Source organism: Dermochelys coriacea, chromosome 20 (assembly GCF_009764565.3).
Source record: "Dermochelys coriacea isolate rDerCor1 chromosome 20, rDerCor1.pri.v4, whole genome shotgun sequence".
In the NCBI taxonomy this organism is placed as follows: domain Eukaryota; kingdom Metazoa; phylum Chordata; order Testudines; family Dermochelyidae; genus Dermochelys; species Dermochelys coriacea.
Genome location: NC_050087.2, coordinates 13143740 through 13162343, shown reverse-complemented (window position 1 = coordinate 13162343; position 18604 = coordinate 13143740). Strand labels below are relative to the sequence as shown.

Below are 18604 nucleotides of genomic sequence, written 5' to 3'. Positions count from 1 at the left end.
GGCCAGTGAAGTGAGGGCTGCTCCAGGCTGGTGCCGTGCCCAGCACCCCTGGTGCCCTGATCCCTGCCAGCCCTTAGGTACCTGCTGCAAGACGAGCTCCTCCTGTGGCTGCATCAGCTTTGGGCTCCTCTCAGGCTCCTTTGTGCTGACCCCTGGCCGTGTGAGCTCCACTCGGCCCCTAGGCTGGTCACCGCGCTCATTCCCTCCCTCCGGGAGCCCCTCCTTGGCCTCCATGTCCTCCGAGGAGGGGATCTGCCGCAGACGAGACTTCTCACTGGACTTGGTCATGAGCTGCAGGGGGATGGGTCAAAATCACTTTGGGGAAGAAAGCTACCAGAGGCTCCCCTGGGATAGACCCTCAGGATCTGATCTGGATATGGACAGAGACTTCTTTAATCTATTTAATGAAATAAATACTAGTGGGAATTGTGTGATGATGGGAGACGTTAACTTCCCAGAGATAGGTTGGAGGACAAGTGCTACTAATAACGGCATGGCCCAGACTTTCCTGGATGTGATAGCCGACAGATTTCTTCAACCAGCAGTTGCTGAGCCTACACGAGGTGATGCCATTTTAGATTTGGCATTGGTGAGTAGTGAGGGGAATAGAAGAACTGGTTGCAGGAGACAGCTATGGTTTGAGTGATCATGAGCTAATTCACTTTAAACTAAATGGAAAGATAAACAAAAATAGGGCTGAAACTAAGGGCCTTGATTTGAAAAGAGCAAACTTTAAAAAATGAAGGGAATTAGTTAGGGAAGTGGGATGGATTGAGGAACTCGAGGATCTGAATGTGGAGGAGGCCTGGAATTACTTTAAATCAAAGTTCAAAAGTTCTCTGAAGCCTGCATCCCGAGGACAGGGGGAAAAGATTGTGGGGAAGTGTAGCAGACCAAGCTGGATGTCCAAGTACCTGAAACAGGTGATTAAGAGAAAGCAGAAAGCCTACAAGGAACGGAAGGTGAGAAGGATTAGCGAGGAAAGCAACCTCTTGGAGGGCAGAAAGCGTAGGGGGAAAGTGAGAACTACCGAAAGTCAAGCAGAGCTGGACCTTGGAAAGGAAATTAAAACCAACAGTAAAAGGTTCTGTAGCCAAATAAATAAAAAGAAAACAAGGAAAGAAGAAGTGGAGCTGCTAAGCACTGTGGATGGGCTGGAGATTAAAGATAATCTAGGTATGGCCCAAGGCCTAAACGAATACTTTGTCTCCAATTTTAATAAGGGTAACAAGAAACTTAGGTTTTAGGTTTTTCCACCAAATGCATCCGATGAAGTGAGCTGTAGCTCATGAAAGCTTATGCTCTAATAAATTCGTTAGTCTCTAAGGTGCCACAAGTACGCCTTTTCTTTTTGCGAATACAGACTAACACGGCTGCTACTCTAAAAGAAACTTAGGGGCAGTGACAGGGTGGCTAATGGGAAGGACAATATGGAAATAGAAATGACCACATCCAAGGTGGAAGTCCAATTTAAACAACTTAATGGAACTAAATCGATGTGTCCAGATAAACTCCATCAAAGAATATTAAAGGAACTAGCACATGAAATTGCAAGCCTAATAGCAAGGATTTTTAATGAATCTATAAACTCAGGGGTCGTACCCTATGACTGGAGAACTGCTAATACAGTTCCTATTTTTAAGAAAGAAAAAAGTGATCCAGGAAATTACAGGCCTGTTAGTTTCACCTCTCCAGCAACCACACACCGCACAACAAAACCACTAACCCAGGAACCTATCCTTGCAACAAAGCCTGATGCCAACTCTCTCCACATATTTATTCAAGTGACACCATCATAGGACATAATCACATTTTCCACGCCATCAGGGGCTTGTTCACCTGTACATCTACCAATGTGATATATGCCATCATGTGCCAGCAATGCCCCTCTGCCATGTACATTGGCCAAAATGGACAGTCTCTACGCAAAAGAATAAATTGACACAAATCTGACATCAGGAATCATAACATTCAAAAACCGGTAGGAGAACACTGGCCACTCAGTAACAGATTTAAAGATGGCAATTTTGCAACAGAAAAGCTTCAAAACAGACTCCAGCGAGAAACTGCTGAGCTTGAATTAATATGCAAACTAGATACCATTAACTTGGGAGTGGCTGGGTCATTACACATATTGAATCTATTTCCCCATGTTAAGTATCCTCACACCTTCTTGTCAACTGTCTAAATGGGCCATCTTGATTATCACTACAAAAGCTTTTTTCTCCTACTGATCATATCTCATCTTAATTAATTAGCAGCTTACTCCACCTTTTCATGTTCTCTGTATGTACGTATATATATATATATATCTCTTCTTACTATATGTTCCATTCTATGCATCCCATGAAGTGAGCTGTAGCTCACGACAGTTTGTGCTCAAATAAATTTGTTAGTCTCTAAGGTGCCACAAGTCCCCCTGTTCTTTTTGCGGATACAGACTAACACGGCTGCTACTCTGAAAAAAGATCTGGATGACCTTGAAAACTGGAGTAATAAAAATGGGATAAAATTTAATAGTGCAAAGTCATGCATTTAGGGACTAACAACAAGAATTTCTGCTATAAACTGGGGAAGTATCAGTTGGAAGCGACAGATGAGGAGAAAGACCCGGGCATATTGGTGGATCACAGGACGACTATGAGCCACCAATTTGATAAGGCCGTGAAAAAGGCTAATGCAGTCCTAGGATGCATCAGGTGAGGTATTTCCAGTAGATATAGGAAAGTGCTAGTACCATTATACAAGGCACTAGTGAGACCCTAAGTTCCCTGTAAGCTGCCTGGTTGTGCAGCAGCCTATTTAGCACTGCACAGGTGCTCAGGGAACCCGCTCAGGGACCTGCCGCGCCCCTCCCCCAGCCTCCAACCTGCTGCAGTCGGGGTGCCCCTCCCCCAGCCCCAACGCAACCTGTGGCCTGGACCTGCTGGGGCAGTGTGACCGGAGCGGTCCCAGCTGCGGCCGGTGTGGCCCAGGAGTGGCCGTGGCAGCGCGGCCCAACCCCAGAGCAGCCCGGACCCAGGAGTGGCCCTCCCCCAGCCCAAGACCTATCCTGCAGCCCCAGCCCCACAGCTCCGGAGGCGCCTCTTCCCCCCAGCCCAGGTGCTGCTGAGGGGAGAGAGAGCTGGGAGGAGTCCTCTCTCCCCACCGTAGCCATGGAGCACCCTCCTGCACCCCAAACCCCTCATCCCTGGCCCCACCCCAGAGCCCGCACCCCAACCCTCTGCCCCAGCCCTAAGCCCCCTCCCACACTCTGAACCCCTCGGCCCCACCCCCCACCACATGAATTTTGTGAATGAATGAAAAAATGAAAAAATTCATTCCACAAATGGGTGGGAAAAATTAGAGGGAACACTGGTGAGACCTCATCTGGAATACTATGTGTAGTTCTAGTCTCCCATGTTTAAGAAAGATTAATTCAAACTGGAACAGGTGCAGGGAAGGGCTACAAGGATGATTCGAGGAATGGAAAATCTACCTTGTGAGAGGAGACTCAAAGGGCTTGGCTTGTTCAGCCTAATCAAATGATGGCTGAGTGGAGAGATTGCTCTTTATAAATACATCAGAGGGATAAATACCAGGCGGGGAGAGAAGTTATTGAAGTGCCAATGGCTATAAATTAGCCATCAACAAGTTTAGGTTTGAAATGAGATGAAGGTTTTCAACCATCAGAGGAGGGAAGTTCTGGAACAGCCTCCCAAAGGGAGCTGTGGGGGCAAAAAACCCAGTTGGCTTCAAGACTGAACATGAGAAGTTTCTGGAGGGGATGGGATAATGAGACTGTCTACAATGGCATGTGCCTGATCTGCGACTACTAGCAGCAAATATCCCCAATGGCCAGTGATGGGACACTAGATGGGGAGAGCTCTGAGTTACTAGAGAGAATTCTCTCCCAGGTGTTTGGCTGTTGGGTCTTGCCCACATGCTGAGGGTCGAACTGATTGTCATATTTGGGGTTTTCCCTGGGTCAGACTGGCAGAGGGGGTTTTTGCCTTCCACTGCAGCATGGGGCACATGTCGTGCAGGTTTCAGCTAGTGTAAGTGGTGGATCCTCTGTAACTTGAAGGCTTTAAATCATAATTTGAGGACGTCAGTGACTCAGCCAGAGGTTCGGGGTCTACTCCAGGAGTGGGTGGGTGAGGTTCTGTGGCCTGCGATGTGTAGGAGGTCAGACTAGATGATCATGATGGTCCCTTCTGGCCTTAAGTCTGTGAGTGAGCAACGGAGCCTGATGGGAATAGGCCAAGGGAGGCCACAGAACTCTGAGGGACTGGGGGGCAGAGCCCAGGTTGGGGGGAGCTCTGAGGGTGTGCTGAGGGGAGCTGTGTGGGGGTGGGGAACTTCAGGTTGGGGGGAGCTCTGTGCGATGGGAGAGCTGTGCGGGGGGTGGGGAACCCCAGATAGGAGGAGTTATGTGGGGGTGGGGAACCCCAGGTGTGCGGGAGCTCTGTGCGATGGGGTGATGGGAGAGCTGTACGGGGGTAGGGAACCCCAGATAGGAGGAGTTATGTGAGGGTGGGGAACCCCAGATGGGGGGAGCTGTGTAGGGGTGGGGAACCCCAGGGGTGGGGGAGCTCTGTATGACAGGGTGAGGCAGGAGCTGTGCGGGGATGGGAAAATCCAGATGGGAGGAGCTCTGTGTGACGGGGTGAAGGGGGAACTGTGCGGGGGTCAGGAACGCCAGGTGGGATCACCTCTGTTCAGAGGTTGATGTGAGGAACTCGGTGATGGGGTGGGGGGTGATATGAGGCACTCTGTGGGGTGGAGTGAGATACCCCTCCCTCCATGCCATCTGGGGTAAGGGGGGAAGGTCTGTGCAGGGTTGGTAATGAGGGAGAGTGTTGCGTGGGTGGGCCAAGGTTTCCCTGGATGGTGATGGGGGGAGCTCTCTGCAGGGGGTGACAGGGAGCACTGTGGCACGGGGCTACACCAGACATGGGGAGCTCTGTGTGGGGGTGACGGGGAAGCATTGTGGCATGCAGATTGAGGGATGTGAACGTTTCCCTCTATTTGACATCGGTGAGGCCTCATCTGGAGTACTGTGTCCAGCTTTGGGCCCCACACTACAAGAAGGATGTGGAAAAATTGGAAAGTGTTCAGTGGAGGGCAACACAAATGATTAGGGGACTGGAACACCGGACTTATGAGGAGCGGCTGAGGGAACTGGGATTGTTTAGTCTGCGGAAGAGAAGAATGAGGGGGGATTTGATAGCTGCTTTCAACTACCTGAAAGGGGGTTCCAAAGAGGATGGATCTAGACTGTTCTCAGTGGTGGCAGATGACAGAATGAGGAGTAATGGTCTCAAGTTGCAGTGGAGGAGGTTTAGTTGGATATTAGGAAAAACTTTTTCACTAGGAGGGTGGTGAAGCACTGGAATGGGTTACCTAGGGAGGTGGTGGAATCTCCTTCCTTTGAGGTTTTTAAAGTCAGGCTTGACAAAGCCTTGGCAGGGATGATTTAGTTGGGGTTGGTCCTGCTTTGAGCAGGGGGTTGGACTCGATGACCTCCTGAGGTCCCTTCCAACCCTGATATTCTATGATTCTATGCAGGTGGGGGGGCTCCAACACTGCTAAGCTGGCAGCTGTACTGGCAGCAGCAGACGCCAGGGAACTCACTCGCTTTCCTGGGACCGAGGGAGGGCAAAGCAGCTGCTTGTGTCTGTGGGCAGTGCTGCCACCCAGTGCCCTGGCCTGGCAGCTTGGGTGCTGAGTGCCACATGGGCCTTACTCCGCCATGCACCTGAAGTGCCAGCAGTCCCCAGGTGCTGCCCAGCATGGCACCCTCCTGCCCTGGCAATGGTGTTCCCCAGCCTGCATGCCTGTTAGCCTCTTACCTTGCCCAAGTGTGTCTGCTGCTTGAGTCTCTCCAGGAATTGGGCATGGTGCTGCTGGTACGCCAACTGCTGCTGGATGGCCTTGGGGTTGGGGGGCAGGGGCTCAGAGCGGGTCCGCCCCAGCGGTTTGTGGTGGCCTGCCAGCGACAGTCGGTCGGTGGGGATGAGTGAGTGGGCGAAGTGGAACGGGACTGTCCCCAGGCCTGGCACTGTGGGGAGAGAGACTGGTGAAGCAAGGTTGGAGCTGGGTGCAGCACCAGGCACTCAGGAATGGCAGCCAGAGCACCTCAAGTAGCCTGGGCTTAGGGTTGGCATTATCACCCTCTAACCTGGCCTGTGACCCCTGGCCTGCCCCGTGCTGCAGCTCAGGCCACACCACTGCCCTTTGGGGCTCCATGCAGCCCCACAGACAGAAATCATCGTGTCTGCTGGGGCTCACCCCCTCCCATTTCACTTATTTATACAGCCCTTACAGATGATTTGGGAGGCCGGTACAGTTGTTTCCCTTTCTCCCATCTTGTCAGCTCTGGGGCTTCCTGCTGGGCTCACTACAGCTCTGAGAACCCATGCCCCAGGGGTACCATAGGCAAGCACTTCCCAAGGACAGACTGGCTAATGCCCAGCACCTCTGCTGCATGGTTCTCAATGGGGGCTGAGGGGGAAACCTCCATGGTGTTCCCTGGGGGAGGGGAATCTCCCTGGGACTCACTGGGGAAGGAGGCGGGAGATGAGCTCCATGTTCTCACAGAGCGTGGAGGGGCAGGCCCTGACCTGTAGGCTAGCTGGAAATCCAGTCAGGTGCCAGCCCCAAGTGCAGCATGTGTCAGGCTGGGAGGTGAGTAGCAGAGGGCATTCGCATTACGGCTGGCCACAGCTCCCACTCTTTTTGCCCCCCCCTGCCCTGCCATTGTGCAGCCTGCGGTGGCTGGGGGAGAGCTCTGGCTGCCCCTCACCCGCTCTGCCCCTCTGCTTCACACTTGGAGCAGGAGGGGTGGGTGAGCCATGGAGAGGGAAGCCCAGAGGGAAGCGGCTGGGAGTTGGTAGAGGAACACTCACCCCCCTCCCTCATGACAAGTCAGCGCTGCCCTTGGCTGCAGTTGGAGAGCTGAGTAAATCCCAGCAGGGTTCAGAGCTGAGCTATGCAGGGGTGTCTGCCTGAGTGTGCCAGCTGCTTGACAGCCAGCAGCTTCCCAAGGCATCTCCATGAGTGTTAACTCTGAAACCTAACAATGTGGAATTCCATAGCAGCATTAGCTACCTTTCTGCTCACATGCCAGCTGGCCAGAGGGGAGATTGTTAAGCATAGCCCAGTTCTCAGGGATGCCAGGGGGTCTCATACAGCACTGCAGGAAATCTGCTGAGATCCCAGAGCCCCTTTCAGGTACATGCCAGCAGGGCTCCGAGCTGCACTTGGTGCTGGGACTGCAGCCTCAGCCCCAGGACCCTTGGTCAAGTGGGAGCAATACGTACTTGCCACAAGTGGTGCGTGGGTGACTGAGGACTCAAGAATAATGACAGGCTGAAGCCGAGGGGACAGAGGCCCTCCAGGCTCATGCTGCTCCAAGCCAGCTGGTATGAACATGGATGAGTGGGTGCCCGAGAGGACAGGCCCATTCAGCACTGGCACCCGGTGTGCCAAGCCAGAGAGGGAGCGGCGGTCTGCGTCGCCCTGCAGAGAGAACAGGGAGTCCATCAGCAGCGTACCAAGGCGGAGTAGAGGAGCAGACTGTGATGCCTGGGAGGGGACCTAGGGCCTGACAGAGGCACTGGCACAGCCTAGAGGAAAGGGACCCCACTGGCTCTGTGTCCCAAGGTGGGGGTGGGGGGCTGTGGGTCTGCAAACCCATGAAGTGCTGCATCATCCAGGACTGCTGCTCAATGACCTGCGCGTGCTGTGATCCTGGCCTTCAGAAGGGGGGTTGGGCTCTCTCTGCCCTGCATGAGCCCTCAGCAGGGTTCCGGAGTCCCTTGTGACCCGGCTACCTACCCTGGCACTGGCAGTAGCTGGCAGTCCCAGCAAGATGGCTGGAAGGGAGGCCATGCTCTGCAGGGCAAACTGGGCCAGCGAGCTCTCCTGCATCATCAGGTGCTGGGCGAGTGGCGCCTGCACCAAACACAACACATTAGTCTCCAGGCATGGTACAGCTGTGTGGGGCAGCAGGGGCTACAGCACCAGTGCCAGCAAAGGGTGGCAGCAAGGCCCCAGCAGGGAAGACAGCACCACCAACCAGAAGGCAACAGGGGGACACAGTGCAAGACAGGGAGCAGTAGGGGGACCTTGAGGGCATCAGGGCAGCAGTGGGGTGGCTGGTGACTAGCCAGGGGGAAATAGGAGTGGGTGGGGTGCCACCAGCTGCTGTGGGGAAGGGAGGGTAGCAGGGCCCAGAAAGCTGGGACTAATTCTTAGCTGGTAGCTTTCAACAAAGTGGGAATTCTGGAAGGGAAGTTGCCTGGTCCTGGCTCCAGGCCCTGGGGCCCAGGCCCCGGGGACAGAACTGTGGAGTTCATTAGCCCATGCTGCTCCCAGGGTCAGCTTGCCCCAGTGACCCCACCCAAGGCAGCACGTCCTGAGCGCCTGGCTCCCTTCGACAGGCCTGCAGGCTTCGTACCTCGTGGGCCATGCTGGGCCCGGCGGGGGGGACTCCATGTTCCGCTGGGAGGCTGTCGTTGGGGGAGCTGCAGCCAGACACAGGGGTGCTACTACTGCTGGGGGACGAGTCTGCATAGGGAAGAGAAATCAGACAGGAGAGTGGCAGGATGAAGGGACCCAAGGGCACAAGGTGGCCTGGCACCTTCACGGCTGAATGCACATTGCTTTCTCTGTACCCTTTCTCCCATCAGGTACCCCAGCTTCCTTTCACAGGGACACAGCCTAGTCCTCACTCACATGTGCAGCTTCCCTTCACGGCTACTTCACCCCTCCCAGCTACACCAGCCAGCTGCTGCCCTCCTGGCTTCTGCACAGTGCCCTTGCCCTGCCCTTGCCAGCTGGGTGTCACTCAATTCCATCTGGACTTAGCGCTCTCCCCGACCAGCTGCCTGAGCCCAAGTGGGCAGGCAAGGACAGCTCATGCTCTGAGAGCACATACTCCCGGCAGTGCACCAGCCAGAGGCAGGGACTGTACCTGGTTATGCATCCAGCCCCGAGACAGGGCAGTGTGCACAATCTTGGGGCAGTCCCTGGAGTCTGCCATCACCTACCCAGCTGTGCTCGTGGGAAGAGTGCCCTCCCCCAGGTCCAGCGCCACACATGGGTATGTCCTGCTGCTCCCAGCAGGGGTCGAGCAGCCATGGCCAGGGAACTGGATAGGTATCGTTTGCTGGGACTGCTTTGGGCCCATTAACCCCTCAAGTCTCTGACAGGTCAGAGAAACAGCCCAGGCAGCTCCAGCATTGCCCTCCCCACTGGCTGGGTCTGGCACTGCATGGCTATTAGCACATCACACCTGGCCTGAGGCTGCCTTAAAAGAGCATTGCTGCCATGGACAGCACCATCCCTGTGCACTGAGCGCCCCTGCAGCTCCATTGGCATGTGTGACCCCCTGCATGAAGCCTCAGGCGCAGGGCTTATGCGGGGTCCTAGTGTGCAGCAGCTGCTTTCCCTGGAGCCCCAAGAGACCCTCACCAATGGCCTCTGCTGGCCTCCTCTTCAAGGAAGGGGGTGCACTCTCCTTGCGGGTCAGTGGGTTCTTACGCCGGTCCACCGACTTCTTGGGCTTGTACCGCACCTTCAGGTTGGGCTCAGATGCTGCGGGCAGACAAAGCCGTTCGTTAGTGGTCTCCCTGCGCTATGGCATCGATACAGGTGCTGCCGCACTGGCCTGTTGGGCTCAGGCATGACCCTTGGGGCTGTTGCAAAGTCACCTTTCAGACCTGCACACCTCTGCGCCAGCCCAGCCTCCTCCCACTCCCGAGTCAGTGCCAGTCCCACCTCCCTGCCAGGACACAGGCCCTGCTCTGTGTGGAAGCGAAGGCCAGGAGGAAGTCAGGTTGGGAAGGTGGACTGAGTCCACCCTGCGATCGCACCTGCATGCATTGGCACGAAGCCAGCATGGCATGGCCTTACCTGTTTTCCGCAGAGGAAAGTGCTCCGGAGGGTCTATGGAACTGCTGGGGACTTGTGGCAGGAAGGGGCTGAGCACAGGAGGGGCAGGGCCTTCAGTATCCAGGGGCTCCAGCGATCTGCAGGGAAGTAGCAGCAGGGTTAGAGACTGGCCCTTGGCTCCAGCGGCCCTTGGCTCCAGCAGCCCGTGGCTCCAGGATTTTTCTCAGCCCTGCAGCACTGGCATTCCCCCGGAAAAGCCTGGGGCAGCCTGGCCCCACCATGCCACCAAGTTTGCCCCCAGCTTCTTGGCACTGGGGTTGTTCCTGGTCCTCAAACTCCCACCTGCCCAACAAAGGGCATCCCCACTCCTGGTGCTGGAACAGCCCCCAAACACCCTCATCCCAGCACAGCCTCCGCCGCTGATGTTGGGACTGCCCCCAGACACTGTCAGTCCAGTGCAGCCCCTGCCCGATGCTGGGACAGCTCCCAGACACTCTCGATCCAGCGCAGCCCCCGCCCCTGATGCTGGGACAGCCCCCAAACATCCTCAGTCCAGAGCAGCCTCTGACCCTGTGCTGGGACAGCCCCCAAACATCCTCGGTCCAGCGCAGCCTCCGACCCTGGTGATGGGACAGCCCCCAAACATCCTCAGTCCAGCGCAGCTCCTGCCCCTGATGCTGGGACAGCCCCCAAACATCCTCGGTCCAGAGCAGCCTCTGACCCTGGTGTTGGGACAGCCCTCAGACACCCCTGGCCCAGCGCAGCTCCTGCCCCTGATGCTGGGACACCCTTGGCTCAGATCCCCTTGGTCCAATGCAGCCCCCACCCCTAGTACTGGGTTTGCCCCAGCCTGGCCTGTCCCCCTGGGAAAGGTGCACATGTGCATCACTCTGCTCAAAGTTTTCCCCCGCAGTCTGTACGGGAAGTGCCTCTCCCCACTATGTGGATCCATGGCTCGGACAATCCAGAGGTGCTACAGTTATAGCCCTGCACAGATACAACATTTGGATATACATCCGAGCCGTGATCTGCAAAAATGGCCCGGGGCTCTAAAGTGGCTATCCACGGATTTGCAGGGCTCTAGCTACAGTCCCAGAGATGGCCTGTCCAGGTGTGAGCAGTGGGCCCAGCCTTTGGGTGCCTGCCAGGTCCCCATAAAGAACAGATAAAACCAGGTCTAGCCACTAGAGGGAGCTCCTTGGTTGCCGCAAACCATAGAAAAATCCAGCTCCGAGGGGCTGCCAGAGCTGCAGAGTCCTAAGGAACCTAGGTGAACGGAGCGTCCCCCACAGGATCACTGCACCCACGGCTGTGCTCCACAGACACGGCTGCTGTGAGAGCCCCTGCCCCATAGACAGATGCAGGCCTTCCCCCACCAGCAGCCCCATCAGGAGACAAGCTCTCTCCACTGAAAGCCCAGTACCTCTGCTTCACCTGTGTGGGTGGGGGCGTGTCTTGGGGATGCTCAGATGTCTCTCTCTCATCTGTATGGCGGCAGGTGGTGTGGGGGAGATGCTCAGGTGTCTCGATCTCACCTGTACGACATGGGGGGAGGGGGTTGGGGGTGCTCAGGTGACTATCTCACCTGTAGGGCATGGTGGGGCCACTGGGGTTGCTGGTCCTTTCCAAAGCTGCCTGTTGTTTCTTCAGGATGACCTCAGCCAGCTTCTGTTTCACCACTGTACTCGCCACAGCACCTGCAGGGAGAAAGGGAATGAGCATCCTGGGTTGGGAACTGACAAAAGCCTCCTATAGGGCTCCCAGAACGACATGGGCGGCCTCCCCATGCCTTTCTGTCCTGGAGCACCTGCAGGCCTGTAGCACAGACCTGAGTGGCCAATGCCTAGGGCACAGTGACTTGGCTCCACAGGCCTAAGAGCTGGGCCCCTCTAGCATATCCCTGCCAAGCCTTGCTCAGATGCTATTAGATTCTCAGTCAATCCCCCACCTCCATCAGCCCCTACTGCTCTGTACTGCCCACTTGGGCAGCCAGCTGTGGACCTTTGGCCCAAGATGGAAACCTTCTGCCATCCCTTGTGCTACATAATCCCCAGGTCTCATTGCTTACTCTGAGAAAGGCCCCTGAGGCTCCATTGTCTCCTTCCTGCTTTCCATTATTACTGCATTAGTGCTTTGCCTACAGGCCCCACTATGCCAGGAGCTGCCTAGCCACAGGCTGACCGAGATTGGGGCCCTTTTGTGCTAGGTGCTGTGCATGCATGCGACAATATCTGAGATTGGGGCCTCACTGTGCTGGGCATGGGCACACGCAAACACATATACACAGAGTACCCAGATTGGTACTCCCCCAAAGAGTCCAAGAATGCCACCCAGAGGCACTCTGCCCAGAGACATGAATGGACAAGTGCACAAAATTGAGCCCCCCAGTCTCAGTTGCAGATCCCGTCCAACCCTGTCCTCCTTGACTGATATATGGCCAACATGGCCAACGCCAGAGGAGGTTGATGAGATGGTCCTACAACCTTGTGGGGCTGCGGATAGGGATTGGAAGGAAAAGTGCAGCCAGAACCTCAACAAGAGGTTCTGGAGGAGGCGGAAAAGGGGCTGCGGCCTGGTGCACTGTAAATATGCAAGCGCCAGAGTCTCCCTCTCACCACAAGAACAAGTGTCAGGGGAGTCTGAAAACCACATAACTCTCCTGTGCTCACAGCTCCGTGAAGCAGCCACTAATTTATATCCCCAGCAGACTATGGCACAAAGGTGGAATACAGGCTGGCCCACTGGGGCTCCTTGCCCTCCAGAGATGGCAGCAGGTCCAACCATTTTGTATCGGGGCAGGACACGAGGGCGAGGAAATGAACAATGTGGGGCACAAACTGTTCCCATGATGCTTCTCAGAAACAGACTGGCTGGATACTACTAAGTCAGTTCATATGGGCAGTTTAAAGCAGCCAGGGGGGCTCACAGGGCCTGACCTCAAGCTCCAGAAGGCCAGGAAAACAAGCAGGCAAGGAACACCCTGCTTCAGGACTTGCTCGAGGACAGCTATAGAGGCTGGGGGAAAGGCAGCCTTTACCTCCTGGAGTTCATGGCAGGGGACATGCAGGGTGGGCAACCCCATTCACTGAGCAAGTGTACCAGGGTACACCCAATCCCACCAACTGTGGTCCAGGAGGTCTCTGACTTTGGTGCCACTAGCCAGGACCAACCTCCAGTGCACTGAAAGGACCTCCACCGTGTGTGCCACAAGATGTGGGCGTGGAACAGGGGTTCATCTAGGAGGTGCACACCCTCAGTGGCCATAACAGACCTGGCTGTGGAGACCAACCTCCAGGTCCTGAGACCATCCTGGTAAAAGACCGGCAGGTCAGAAAGGTCTCAAGGGAGACCTCTCGGATATAGATAAAAGAGTTGCCAGTCATGTCGGAGCCCTCAGAGGAGGTGGAGGAAGGTGTGCCCTAGCTGGCTCCAAGCCAGACTACAAGCATTATAAAGGAGCCTTTGCAGGGCCTGGAGATGGGACATGCGAATGCATATCAGGCCCTGCCCTTCCTCTTCCAGAGGGAGGCTCAGCACTCCTGCAGAGACTCATTGCTTTTGCAGCCAGAAGAACTCCAGGACCTTCCCCTGGAGGCTGGCCAGGGTACACGGGAGTGGGCTCAGGCTACTGAACCAGGGCCAGAGCATGGACAGGACTAGTTTGTAAAGAACCAGCGACCTCCCCTGAAGGGAAAGGCACCAGAGAAGCCCCGTCCATGCTCACAACCCATCAGACACCCTGGCCCCTAAATAGGTAAAAGCCCAGACAGAGTAGCAGATCTGTGCCCCACTGGATGGTATGAAGCACAGGTGGGAGGGAGCTCACATGACACCCATCAGGCCAGAGCTCTTAACCCAGCTGAACCAGGCAGAGGAGGCCCCTGAGTAGTTGGTTTGCAAGCCTCCACCCCCATCATGTCTTCCAGATCCTGGGCCAGAAGTTGCACAACATTGATATACGCTGACAGGACCACCCTCTAAGCCAGGTTGCGGAGCACCAGCCCCATCAATCGCTTCCGTAAGAGACAAAGGAAGGCCTTGACAACAATGGCATACAATTGGCCAAACAAAGGGCAGCCCTGACACACTCCCTGACCAAAGATGACTGGTTTGGTCAAGGCCCAGTTGAGCTTGACTATACACTCTGCAGAGGCGTGCAGCACCTGGAGGAATCTCACAAACTGGGGACTGAAGCTGATTGCTCACACAGTTCCCATGAGATACTCATAGTCCACCCTGTCAGACCCCTTCTCATGGTCGAGGGACAGGAAGGTGAGGGACAATACATCCCTACATGCCAGATAGAGAAGGTCCAAGATTAGATACAGATTATCAAATAAACTCCAGCCAGGGACAGCATAGGACTGGTTGGGGAGTATCACATATGCCAGCATGGACTTCAGCCACAGCAAGATGGCTTTCGCTACGACCGTATAGTCTGCACCGAGTAGCAATACTGGGCTCCAATTCCTCAGGTCCTGGAGGTTCTCCTTTTTTGGTAGCAGAGCAAGCATTGCCCACCTATGCATCACGGAGCACCCCAGGGACTTGGCTCAGATGATGGCAAGGCCAAAGATGTCCCAGAATGAGTGGTAGAACTTCATGGTCAGCCCATCGATGTCCAGACATTTGCTAGTGGGCATCAAACAGAGGGCTTCCAAGAATTCTGCCAGTGTGAGAGAAATAGCTGGCTGTATTTTAAAGAAACCTTATTAAGGGCGCAGGAACAAATCATCCGGATGTGCAGAAAGAATAGCTAATATGGCAGGCGACCAGCTTGGCTTAACAGAGAAATCTTCAGTGAGCTTAAATACAAAAAGGAAGCTTACAAGAAGTGGAAGTTACTCGGGAGGAGTATAAAAATATTGCTCGAGCATGCAGGGAAGCATGTAATCAGGAAGGCCAAAGCACAATTGGAGTTGCAGCTAGCAACGGACATGAAGAGTAACAAGAAGGGTTTCTACAGGTATGTTAGCAACAAGAAGAAGAAAAGGGAAAGTGTGGGACCCTTACTGAATGGGGGAGGCAACCTAGTGACACATGATGTGGAAAAGGCTGAAGTACTCAATGCTTTTTTTGCCTCGTTCCTCACAGACAAGGTCAGCTCCCAGACTGCTGCACTGGGCAGCACGATATGGGGAGGAGGTGAGCAGCCCTCAGAGGTTAAAGAACAGCTTAAGGACTATTTAGAAAAACTGGACATGCACAAGTCCATGGGGCAGGATGCAATGCACCTGAGGGTGCCGAGAGAGTTGGCGGATGTGATTGCAGTGCCATTGGCCATTATTTTTGAAAACTTGTGGCGATCAGGGGAGGTCCCGGACGATTGGAAAAAGGCAAACATAGTGCCCATCTTTAAAAAAGGGAAGAAGGAGAATCTGGAGAACTACCTCCTCACCTCAGTCCCTGGAAAAATCAAGGAGCAGGTCCTCAAGGAATCCATTTTGAAGCACTTGGAGGAGAGGAAGGTGATCAGGAACAGTCAACATGGTTTCACCAAGGGCAAGTCATGCCTGACCAACCTGATTGACTTCTATGATGAGATAACTGGCTCGGTGGATTTGGGGAAAGTGGTGAAGGTGATATATCTTGATTTAAGCAAAACTTTTGATATGGTCTCCCACATTATTCTTGCCAGCAAGTTAAAAAAGTATGGATTGGATGAATGGACTATAAGGTGCATAGAAAGCTAGATTGTCAGGCTCAATAGGTAGCGATCAACGGCTCAATGTCTAGTCGGCAGCTACTATAAAGCGGAGTACCCCAGGGGTCTGTCCTGGGGCCGATTTTGTTCAACATCTTCATTAATGATCTGGATGGTGGGATGTATTATACCCTCAGCAAGTTTCCGGATGACACTAAGCTGGGGGGAGAGGTAAATACACTGGAGGGTAGGGATAAGGTCCAGAGTGACTTAGACATATTGGAAGATTGGGCCAAAAGAAATCTGATGAGGTTCAACAAGGACAAGTGCAGAGTCCTGCACTTAGGACAGAAAAATCCCATGCATTGCTACAGGCTGGGGATTGACTAGCTAAGCGGCAGTTCTGCAGAAAAGGACCTGGGGATTATACTGGACGAGAAGCTGGATATGAGCCAACAGTGTGCCCTTGTTGCCAAGAAGGCCAACAACATATTGGGTTGCATTAGTAGAAGCATTGCCAGATCGAGGCAAGTGATTATTCCCCTCTATTCAGCACTAGTGAGGCCACATCTGGAGTACTGCATCCAGTTTTGGGTCCCCCCTACAGAAAGGATGTCGACAAATTGGAGAAAGTCCAGCGGAGGGCAACAAAAATGATTAGGGAGCTGGGGCACATGACTTATGAGGAGAGGCTGGGGGAACTGGGCTTATTTAGTCTGCAGAAGAGAAGAGTGTGGGGGGGATTTGATACCAGCCTTCAACTACCTGAAGGGGGGTTCCAAAGAGGATGGAGCTAGGCTGTTCTCAGTGGTGGCAGATGACAGAACAAGGAGCAATGGTCTCAAGTTGCAGTGGGGGAGGTCTAGGTTAGATATTAGGAAAAACTATTTCACTAGGAGAGTGGTGAAGCACTGGAATGGGTTACCTAGGGAGGTGGTGGAATCTCCATCCTTAAAGATTTTTAAGGCCTGGCTTGACAAAGCCCTGGCTGGGATGATTTAGTTGGTGTTGGTCCTGCTTTGAGCAGGGGGTTGGACTAGATGACCTCCTGAGGTCTCTTCCAACCCTAAACTATGAATCTATGAAGCTCCAGCTGGCCCCGGTCACCTGTGCTGACCATTGGGAATTCATCCTACAGTGCATCACAAGTGTTGGTGTCGGCTGAATCTGGAAAGAAGTTTGTTGTAGAATGCCTTTTCTTGCATCAGCTCAGATATGTAAGAGTGGTGTCATCCTCCACCAGGAGGCAGGTGATATTTTTTTTTGGCACCCCTCTCTCCTGGATGGCAGGAGAGAGATCACTAGATCATTACCTGTTAAGTTCACTCCCTCTGGGGCACCTGGCATTGGCCACTGTTGGTAGACAGGATACTGGGCTGGATGGACCTTTGATCTGACCCAGTATGGCCATTATTATGTTCTTATGTTCTCCAGGGCACAGAAGAAACAGGAGCCATGATCCATCTCCTGAAGGAGTTGGATATGCAACCTAAGGAACATGCGCCAAGCCCAATTGTCATGAGGGCTTGAATCTCATCTCACTTCTCCTGACACTCCATACAGAGGGATGGATTCTCAGGGTGAGCATCCAGGCGCCTCTTCACCTCCATGACCTCCCATTCCAGCCACTCCATTGCCACGTTCCTTCTCTGGCTGGTCCCCCAGCTGTAGTCATGGCAAAAGAGCCTGACATGCACCTTTCACACATTCCACCATCTCTGTGTTGAGGGGAATTTGTGCCTCCACCTGGCCAGCCAAAACCCCGGAAGGACCCCACGAAGCCCATATCCTCTAACAAGCTGTCAGTAAAGTGTCAGTAGGCTGGCCCCAGTCGCTCAGGTGTAAGGGCAAGCTGTACACAGATGGTCCAAAAAGGAAGCTGGCTGAATGTCAGAAGAGCAGGTTCATGCAATAAGAAACCAAGAGATGCAGGTTCTGTCCAACCAGAACTGACACAACCAAACCACCTCCACCCAAACAAAGGTGAAGGAGGTGGTATCATCCTAGTGCTGATCACACCGAATGTCCACCAGGGCATGCTGTTCAAGAATCAACTTGAGGACGTTAACAGGGATTTGGCACCTGTTTCCCAACATGGTCCTGCACTTCAAGGGTGGTGTTAAAATCCCCACCCAGGACCAAGCACTCATGAGGATCCAACTTGCCAAGGAAGAAGAACACCTGTCGGTTGAAGCGCACCTGCTCTGGGCCTGGTATCGGGGCATAAACATTAATGAGGTTTAAAAGCAGCCTCTTCATGCAGACCTGGAGGCGCAGAAGGCAACCCAACACAACCTCAGCAACCTCTTATACTTCAGGCCATAGGCCAGGGGAGAATAGGGTCACCAACCCACCCAATGACATCATGAGACGGCTAAAATACACCGTCGCCCCTCTCCACCCACCAGCTGGCGTTGGCGGCCAGGTCCATGTGAGTCTCCTGCAGGAACATCACAGAATACCTCCCCACCCGAAGGTAGGAAATGATCTCACCCTACAGCCATGGATGGTCAACGAGGCAAAGATGGCACACTTCATTAGAGAGGGGGTTGAGGATCCCCACAGCGGCAGCATCCCCTGCACCAGCAGGCCATGCAACAACCCATGCATCACTCCATATTTCAGTAGAGCACCATGGAAGGTGCTGGTCCACCAGTATTATCTGTATTGCCGCCCCTTGGCCCTCCCCTAGAAAGGCCATCAGAGTTGAGGGTGAGATCTTAATCCCCCTACTGATCAAGAGCAAACTGTGCCTTTCTCCCAAAGCCGTGTATGGCCTCCAGGAACTGGCATAGCTCGTCCGGTGACAGAGATGGGGCCAAGAAGTCAGTGAGAGCCCACAGACCCCCAGTCATCCTCAGTCCTCCCCCCAGCATCATCCCTGCTCTGATTCCTCCTCTCCCCCCTTCCACATCAACTAGCGTGGAAGCCTGCTGCAATATATCCTGAACCACATGGTCCACCACATCCCCCAACACAGGTGGAGGGAGTCCTGCAGCCTGGGGGGGGGGGAAGGGAGATGCGAGGGGGAGAGAAGGAAGGCACAACAAATACTACCTCCTGGGACTCACCCTCTTATGA

At 54.2% G+C, this 18604-nt stretch overlaps 1 protein-coding gene across 14 annotated transcripts in view; it reads right to left on the bottom strand.

Moving 5' to 3' along the window:
- HDAC7 (histone deacetylase 7) overlaps positions 1-18604 on the bottom strand; it is a 247300-nt gene that overhangs the window by 23887 nt on the left and 204809 nt on the right. For 7 of the 14 annotated variants that reach the window (XM_043506270.1, XM_043506267.1, XM_043506268.1 and 4 more), the window contains 8 exons: positions 11465-11576; positions 9901-10016; positions 9460-9582; positions 8444-8553; positions 7822-7938; positions 7305-7503; positions 5835-6043; positions 82-291 (listed from right to left, as the gene is read on the bottom strand). In XM_043506270.1, the coding sequence (XP_043362205.1) occupies positions 82-291; positions 5835-6043; positions 7305-7503; positions 7822-7938; positions 8444-8553; positions 9460-9582; positions 9901-10016; positions 11465-11576 (1196 nt within the window). The remainder of the gene's footprint in view (positions 1-81; positions 292-5834; positions 6044-7304; positions 7504-7821; positions 7939-8443; positions 8554-9459; positions 9583-9900; positions 10017-11464; positions 11577-18604) is intronic. The other 7 variants (XM_038378921.2, XM_043506272.1, XM_043506274.1 and 4 more) reach the window with 1 other exon arrangement.